Source organism: Amblyraja radiata, chromosome 16 (assembly GCF_010909765.2).
Source record: "Amblyraja radiata isolate CabotCenter1 chromosome 16, sAmbRad1.1.pri, whole genome shotgun sequence".
Taxonomy (NCBI): Eukaryota; Metazoa; Chordata; class Chondrichthyes; order Rajiformes; family Rajidae; genus Amblyraja; species Amblyraja radiata.
The window spans coordinates 43838181-43847701 of NC_045971.1; the positions used below are offsets into that span (position 1 = coordinate 43838181).

At 44.4% G+C, this 9521-nt stretch overlaps 1 protein-coding gene across 1 annotated transcript; it reads left to right on the top strand.

Moving 5' to 3' along the window:
- The first annotated feature begins 3840 nt into the window (after positions 1-3840).
- On the top strand, positions 3841-5994 carry LOC116982186 (nuclear factor 7, brain-like). The gene is made up of 3 exons (XM_033035488.1): positions 3841-4649; positions 4733-4828; positions 5768-5994. The coding sequence occupies exons 1-3, from the start codon at positions 4239-4241 to the stop codon at positions 5927-5929; spliced, it is 669 nt and encodes a 222-aa protein (XP_032891379.1). The 5' UTR covers positions 3841-4238; the 3' UTR covers positions 5930-5994.
- Positions 5995-9521: the final 3527 nt, after the last annotated feature.

Sequence of the window (9521 nt, forward strand, 5' to 3'; positions counted from 1 at the left end):
AAACACTCGTAAACCCCTCTAAGCCCCTCTAAATCCATGTACACCCCTCTAAGCCCCTCTAAACACTTATAAACGCCTCTAAACCCCATCTAAACCCTTCTAACACCCGTTAACCCCTATAAACACCTCTAAACCCCTCGAAACCCTTCGAAAGCAATCTAAAACTCTTTAAACCACTATAAACACCTCTAAACCCCTCTAACCCCTCTAAATCATTCTCAACCCCGCTAAACCACTCTAAACCGTTCTAAACCCCTCTAAAACACTCTAAATCCCTCTAAACACATCTAACCCGCCTCCAAATACATATAATCACATCTAAACCCCACTAAATAACTCTAAACCCCTCTAAACCCCACTAAACACCTCGCAACCCTCTAAGCCCCTCTAAACTCCTGAAAGGGTAGTGAAGAAAGCGAATGGTATGTTAGCATTCGTAGGAAAAGGATTTGAGTATAGGAGCAGGGAGGTTCTACTGCAGTTGTACAGGGTTTTGGAGAGACCACACCTGGAGTATTGCGTGCAGTTGTGGTGTCCAAATATGAGGAAAGACATTCTTGCCATGGATGGAGTATAGAGAAGGTTCACCGGACTGATTCCTGGGATGTCAGGACTTGCATCTGAAGAAAGACTAGATAGACTCGGCTTGAACTCGCTAGAGTTTAGAAGTTTGAGGGGGGATCTTATAGAAACTTACAAAATTCTTAAGAGGTTGGACAGGCTAGATGCAGGAAGGTTGTTCCCGATGTTGGGGAAGTCCAGGACAATGGGTCACAATTTAAGGATAAAGGGGAAATCCTTTAGGAACGAGATGAGAATTTTTTTTTCACACAGAGAATGGTGAATATCTGGAACTATCTGCCACAGAAGGTAGTTGAGGCCAGTTCATTGGCTATATTTAAGAGGGAGTTATATGTGGCCCTTGTGGCTTAAGGGATCAGGGGGCATGGAGAGAAGGCAGGTATGGGATACTGAGTTGGATGATCAGCCATGATCATATTGAATGGCGGTGCAGGCTCGAAGGGTCGAATGGCCTACTCCTGCACCTATTGTCTACGTTTTTTTAAGTGAGGACAGTACAGAGCTACACACGAGGGACATTATAGAGGGAAAATAACCTACAAACGTCCACGACTTTAGAATGTAGGCAGAAACCGAAGCTCCCGGAGAAAACCCACGTGGCCACATTGAGAATGTATCAACTCCGTACAGACAGCAGCCGCAGTCAGCATCGCACCCGCCTGTCTGGCGCTGTGAGGCGGGAACTCTACCGCTACGCCGCCGTGTCACCTAATTGGAATAGCACATTTTAGGAAGGAACTGCAGATGCTGCTTTAAACCGAAGATAGACACAAAATGCTGGAGTAACTCAGAGGGATAGGCAGCAATTCTGGAGAGTGGGAATGGGTGACATTTCGGGTCGAGGTCTCTGAAGAAGGGTCTCGACCAGAAACTTCATCCATTCCCTCTCTCCGGAGATGCTGCCTGTCCCGCTGAGTTACTCCAGCATTTTGTGTCTACCTTTGGACTAGAACTTTGTTTTTCTTGACGCATTAGGACCTCCGCCATTCCAACTGAGGCATGTGATGAAATTCCGTTCATTGTGGTGCTGGTTCCCATCACCAGAGTGATGTCGAGCTGTCTGAAGAATTGTGCAGTTTCACGGCGCAGGATCGCCACCTGCTGCTGAAACCGGTACCGTATTAATAACCCTATTAATTAATTAATAAAGGTACACAAAAAAGCTGGAGAAACTCAGCGGGTGCAGCAGCATCTATGGAGTGAAGGAAATGGGCAACGTTTCAGGCCGAAACCCTTCTTCAGACAGTTTCGGCCCGAAACGTTGCCTATTTCCTTCATTCCATAGATGCTGCTTCACCGGCTGAGTTTCTGCAGCTTTTTTGTGTACCTTCGATTTTCCAGCATCTGCAGTTCCTTCTTAAACAATTAATTATTAAATATCCTTAATCTATTAAAGATGAATAGTTAATGGAACCCAGATCACTGGAGCGGGTAAACTGCTTCTGTAATTCCTTAATCTGTTTAAATTAATTCCTTATTAAGGATTTTTCCTCATTAAGGGATTAATTTAAATAGATGCGCATTACCGGTGTGATGGGTTTGGGTGTCGGGGCAGGACCAGTATTTATTACGCACCCCTCATTGGCCTCTGAATGGTTTTCTCGGCCATTTCAAAGGACATTTGAACTTCAGCCATGTGGGACTGTATCTTAAACAACAATTTAGGAGCGTTATGGTCATCGATCCTCAAACTAGTTTAAAAAAAAGAATTTGAGATGATTAACTGTATTTAGTGCAGTTTAGTTTAGAGATACAGCGCGGAAACAGGCCCTTCAGCCCACCGGGTCCGCGCCGACCAGCGATCCCCGCACACTAACACTATCTTACACACACTGGGGACAATTTACATTTATACCAAATCCAAGTAACCTACAAACTTGCGCGTCTTTGGAGTGTGGCAGGAAACCGAAGATCTGGGAGAAACTCCACGCGGTCACGGGGAGAACGTACAAACTCCGTACAGACAGCACCCGGCTCTCTAGCGCTATAAGCGCCGTAAGGCAGCAATTATACCGCTGTTCTTTATAAAAGCTGCAACTACCACCATTTATTAACTATTAATAAAGACATTTGCATGATAGAAGGATTTAATTTCAATCATTCATTAAAGGTGCAGTGGAGACACTTTAATGTGGATGTGACTCTGGATGTGACTCTGGATTCCTCGTTCAGTAACGTAATCTCTGCCTCGCCACCGCACCTGATGTTGCCACAGATAGCCCCTGACCCGCTACGTTCGTCCAGCAGTTTGCATCTGCAGTCCCGTGTGTCTCAACTCGCAGCTGTCTCTCATTGAATACCAATTCTGCCCACCGCCGCCCTAATTTCCATGTTCCTTATCCTCTCACGCTTACCCTACACCTACTCTCACATTCCCCCCTCCCCTCCTCATCACCCGCACCTATTTCGGAGCACCCGGAATGTCGATGGTGATAGAGTCACTGGAAGGTGAAAGTGGATATGAAGAACTTGGCAACGATGCAGAGGAGGTTTACCAGAATTATGATTTCATTGAGAGAATGGAGAGGTCAGACCGACTATGGAAAGTTTTCTCCGGATCGCCGGAGGTTGAGGGGAGACTTGATGGAAGTCTATCGAATTATGAGAGGGGTGGGCAGGTTACACAATCAGAACCTTTTACCGAGAGGGGAATATTTAATAGTAGAGAGCACAGCTATAGGATGAGAGGGGCTACGTTTAAAGGAGATGTGCGAGGCAGGTTTTCTACCCCAATGATGGTGAGTTTCTGGAACGCGTTGCCAGGGATGGTGATGGAGGCTGATACGAGACAGGCGGTGAAGAGATTTTGGATAGGCACGTGTATGCAGGTAATTGAAGGATATAGATTATGTTCAAGCAGGTAAGAGTTGGTCTTGGCATCATATTCGGCACAGACACTGTGGGCCGAAGGGCTGCTCCTATGCGGACTGTTCTTTGTTCCATACGGATTGTGTCGTCGTATTGTGGATATTCCGGGATATAACCTGATACTCGAAGAAACCTCCACATCAGCGCTGTAGAATGTATCCTGACTGTTCGCATCATGTACGGCATTTCCAACGCACACGAGTTGCACTACCGCCTGCACTGCCATGGGTGTGTTTATTTTTAATTGTGTTTTGCTTTAATGCCTTGTCTTTGGAGCAGTTTTTAATTTTGTTTTTACTAACTTGCAGAATGTATGTGTAATGTGGTTATAATTTGCGTTTAATTAATATTTTGTGTAGCACTGAGTTTGTGCGTGTGATGCAGCTGAAACGGTGATGAGTTGTTCATCGCAGCTGTTCATCGCAGTACTTGTACAGATGACAATAAATCCGACTTGACTTCACTCTAAGTTTATATTTAACCATCGTTTTACACCCCAGTTCGTTTCTTTTTAGACCATGACATTTTCTATCCTGCTCTAAACTGTCCCATAACATTCCCTGCGTTTACATTTATATACCGGTCTGTTTAACATCTCACTAACCCCTCCATGGGTATTTGAGGACAGGACACGATCACCTAGAACACGTTCACCCTGAAAACCTACAGCAAACGTGCTGGAGACGGCAGCGTACGCGGTGGACACTCGCGGTACAGAGGGATCACAAGGGATCAGCAGCTCCCAATCAGTGAAAGCAGTTTCAAACCAGGAAGTGGCAGGAGTTAAAATGGCTTCTAAACGCCAGGTCGAGAGTTTAACAGAGGAGGCACTTTGTCCCATCTGCCTGGATTTCTTCGCCGATCCGGTGTCACTGGAGTGTGGGCACAACTTCTGCCGCTCCTGTATCACACAGAGTTGGGACAGGGAGGTGAGAAACTCCTGCCCGGAATGTAGAGACGAGTTTACAGACCGCACCCTCAGGGTTAATCGGGCCTTGGCGAGACTGTCTGAGAAAGTTCGAACACTGAGCCTGAATACAGAAGAGAAGGAAAGTAAACATCACTGCGACAAACATCAGGATGAACTGAAGCTGTTTTGTGAAACGGACAAGAAACTGATCTGTGTGATTTGTGCAGCTGGGCGGGAACACAAGTCTCACAGCTTCATGCCGGTCGATGAAGCTGTTGAAACCTACAAGGTAAAAGCAAACCGACTACGATCACTTGCTTGAACGTATAGTTGAATGTTTATTGTCTAACCCCCATTCTCTCTGATTCCCAGGATCAGGTTAAATCATCCATACAATCTCTGACAACAAATAAATCTGCCATCCAGGAAATGGAAGAGCAACAGAAGCAAAAGATTTCCCAAGTCCGGGTGAGAACTTGCTGTGTGGCATTTCTGATCGTGTTGTGTAGTTTTGTATTTTGGTTAATGCACTACAGCGTAGCGTGGCAGCAGTTAGTTGCGCTGTTTCGCTGCTCCGGTGAATTCGGTTCCACCCTGACTTCTGGTATTGTCGATGTGACGCTTCCATGTCCCCTTCCCCCCGCTCTCTACCCCTTCCCTAGTACAACGATCGAGGAAGAACTAAGGGAGGGGACTTGAACTTTATTTCGCCTTCCATCACAGTGAGGAATGTGTAGGAGTCACTGTGGTGGATGTTCATGTTAAAATGTGTTTTTGAGTGACCTGTTGCTTTTAATTGTATGACTGACCTGGCCAATGAAATTCTTCATATGTTGCAAAACATACTTGGCAGATAAAGCGTGATTCTGATAATTATATAAAATTCTCTGCATGGGGGGAGGGGAGACGCTGCCTTGTTTTACCGCCACCAGGAGCGCTGCCCTCTGGATCCCCATCTCTCTTCCTCTTTTTTCAGTGTCTTCCTGTCTCATGCCTGATCACAGGATATGGGGATAAAGCAGGAACGGGATACTTATTCTGGATGACCAGCCATTATCATATTGAATGGCGATGCTGGCTCGAAGGGCTGAATGGCCTACTCCTGCACCCGTTGTCTGTGTTTCTATGTTCTCCCCGTGACCAGGGCGGTTTCCGCCCACATCTCCCAGACATGTTGGTTTAATTGGTTGCTGTAATGAAGCTGCTGAAGGCGGGTGATCTGTGAGTCGGTGGGAGTTAATGTGGACGTGAGGGCCATTGTGTTTCAGGGGAAAGCGAGGAAATGAGATTAATGGGATTATTCTAAGGAACAGCATAGATATCAACGTGCCAAATGGTCACCTTCTACTTAACAACCAAATAGAATACAGAAATATATTAGATCAATCTTCACCTTTCATTTGACAGGAGCAGTCACAAAGCCTCAAGTCTCACGTCACATCTCAGTTTGTAGAACTGCACCAGATTCTCGTGAAGAAAGAGCAGCACATTCTCGGAGAGATCAAGGAGGATGAGGAGAAGATTCTAAGTCAAATGGAGAAAATCTTCAAGACATTCAAGAGAATTTAAACTCTATTGAGGAGGAACTCTCAAATCTGCAGGGGCGAATGGATCAAACAGACATCGTGTATTTCTGAAGGTCAGGGGTTATGTTTCAATCTTGTTCAATGAAACTGCAGTCACAACATTGGCAACGATATATTTGGGAAAATGCAACTTTTATCAATTCCTATATTTTTCCAACATCCCTCATACAAACACGCTCTGCTATCCCATAATTCATACTAGATGAATTAGAACATTCGGCCCATTAAGTCTACTCTGCCATTCAATCATGGCTAATCTTGTTCACATTTTCAACTCCATTCTCCTGCCTTCTCCCCAGTGCCTGAGGGTCTGCATCCCAGGGTACATAAGGAAGTAGCTCTGGAAATCGTGGGTGCGTTGGTGATAATTTTCCAATGTTCTATATTTTCAGGATCAGTTGCTGTGGATAGGAGGGGAGTTCATGTTATCCCACTTTTTAAGAAAGGAGGGACAGAGAAAACAGGGAATTATAGACCAGTTAGCCTGACATCAGTTGTAGGAAAGATGCTGGAGTCAATAATAAAAGATGAAATAGAGGCACATTTGGATAGCAGTAACAGGATCGGTCCGAGTCCGCATGGATTTACGAAGGGGAAATCATGCTTGACTAATCTTCTGGAATTGTAGTGTACCTGCACTTTCAGAAAGCCTTTAATGTCCCACATGGGAGATTAGTGGGAAAAATGAGAGCACATGATATTGGGAGTAGTGTACTGACATGGAGGGTGAATGAGTGGGAATTAACGGGCACGTGAAATGGAATATGGAACAAGGAATTGGATTGTGGGAATAGAAAGGAAGGTAATGCAGATTACTTTCACAACATTCCAGTAGCTTTCAGTCAGCCCTTGAATTGCCAGGATAATGAAAGCTACGGATTAAATGCAAGCAAATGGGAGCGGTGTAGGTGGGCACAGTGGCAAGCATGGGCATTGTGGGCCGAAGGGCCTTTGTCTACACTCCATGCCTCGAGATTGGGTTGCCTATGCGACCTTCCGTTTCATGAAGATATGCAGGAGAATTACATAATATATTGATCTTCACATTTCATCTGACAGGATCAGTCACACAACAACTTTCAGTCACAGATCACAACCCAGTTTGCTGAACTGCACCAGATTCTCACTAAGAAACAGCAGCGCTTACTCCTTCCTTCTCTCCAGAGATGCTGCCTAACCCGCTGAGTTACTCCAGCATTTTGTGTCTACCTTTGATTTAAACCAGCATCTGCAGTTCTTTTCTCCACACTTATTCTCTCTCCAGTTGTCCCTTTGACCTCAGAGGGAATCATTCTCTCCCGAGTTATTCTTTAGCTATTAATATACTTGTTGTATCTCTGGGGATTCTCTTGTTTGTCGTGATTCGTGACTCTGTTTTGTTTTGCTGATTTTCCTTTTAATTTAGTCCTGTAAGTTTTTATACTGTAAAACAAATTGCTTGCTGACAACAACCTGTACCCGACCAGTGCCTCACACCCTTTGTGGTTCCCTCATCCGCATACGTGATCTTACGTTACATTACCATCTGCATCGACCAGACCTGTGACCGCAAATTCCACATTCTGATCACTGAAGTTCTGACAGAATTTGCTCCAGGCCACTTTGCAATTTACATTTGTGTTTTGGTATCTTCAGAACTGGTGATACATTCTCCATCCACACCCAATCTAATCCATCGTTAATCTTAAATTCCTCCAACCAATCATGATTAACAGTTTATTGTTGGTTAACATATGATAAGTGTTTTTCGACACTGGGCCTGTATTCGCTGGAGTTTAGAAAAATGAGCGGTGGCGTCATTGAAACTGACCGAAGACTGAAAGGCTTGGATAGAGTGGATGTGGAGAGGACGTTTCCACTAATGGGAGAGTCTAGGACTAGAGGTCATAGCCTCAGAATTAAAGGACATTTCTTTAGGAAGGAAATAAGGAGGAATTTTAGTCAGAGGATGGTGACTCTGGAATTCTTTGCCACAGATGGCTCTGGAGGTCAAGTCAGTGGATATTTTTAAGGCAGATATATATAGAATCTTGATTAGTACGAGTCAGAGGTTATGTGGAGAAGGCAGGAGAATGGGGTTAGGAGGGAGAGATAGGTCAGCCATGATGGAATAGTAGAGTAGTCTTGATGGGCTGAATGGTCTAATTCAGCTCCTATCACTTATGACCATATGACATTATTCAACAGAAAATTCACAACATGTCCCAACCTTCCTTTTTTTAAAATTTCAAAATACTTTAATCAGGTAATAAATGTATACAATACATGAACCGTGCAAAAAATTCATCCGACATTTTTAGACGCTATACCAATTATTTATTACAGTCTACATACATTGCTTAAATCTCACTAATTTATCCCCACCCTTGCCACTCATGTGGTCCACTGGTGTGGGATCCATTCCCTTATTTTGATGGGCGTCTCAATTTCTGATTTATTTATTTCAGGAGGAAGCTGGTCGCAAGAGCAGGTAGGACATGCTTTTCAGTTAAACTCTGCACGGATCTGTAAAGTCACATAAACATGTCGACGCGCGAGTTCTAACCGGTTATTTAATATTTGCAGAATTAATGATGAGTCCCGGACATTGTCACTGAGAGATGGCGCCTTACTGGATGGAAAATTCAATCACCTCTTCTGGTTGAACGCAGTGATGAGAGAACCGTGTGTTGCAATTCACCAAGGTAAAACATATGGATTCCTCACTTCTTGTGTGGGTGACATATTTAAGTTGTAAATAGATGCAAAGATTGACCGCAATTATGAACTGAAGGGGAACTAAAGTTTTATACCAGCACCAATCTCACCTGTTGGGAAGCTTCACAGTCAAGTGGTCAGCTGGAGATGTTAGAACCCTGAACACATCCAACACAGGAGCACAATATAACTAAGACACAGACTGCTAGATGATAGAATGTATCTTAATCCCATCCGCACCGCAGAAACACGCCATGATATGAGTTTGAATTCTACCAGGTAGCCAGCAAAGTAAACTTGATTAAATTAAATCAGAGGTATTGAAAACTGGTAGGTATTAGATGACCAGGATTGTCATAAAACACACGGGGTTCCATCAGAGAAGGAAATATGTCACTGATCCTGCTTGTTTTGTCAGTGACGACTTTAGTTAACTCAGGTCTGCCCCCTTGCTGGAGTTACGAACTTCATTGTTATTAACTCTCCACCACATTGAAGCATTGTATGAATGAGTCAGACAAACTAGCATTGACCTCAGCCAGGGATTTCGTCTTGGACGAAAACACCCTGTTACTTGTACAGATGATTTAAAATGGATTTAACAAAATCTCGATAAATTTAGTCCCAAAAGGATCTTGGATCCAAATATCCAGGTCATATCGGATACCATATGCCTTCTCTTTCACCACTCGCCCCCCATGAGGGAACATGTCCAATGCCCCACGAAAGCCCATAGATTGGTTTAGCCTGAGTTGAATGAATTCTTGTTTACACGTCCAGGATCATTTCCACCCATGAATCTCCTCTCCTTCACCGAACAGCGAGATCTCACAAAACCCTGCCCAACCGCTCCAAATGCCCACCCACAATCTCGCCAG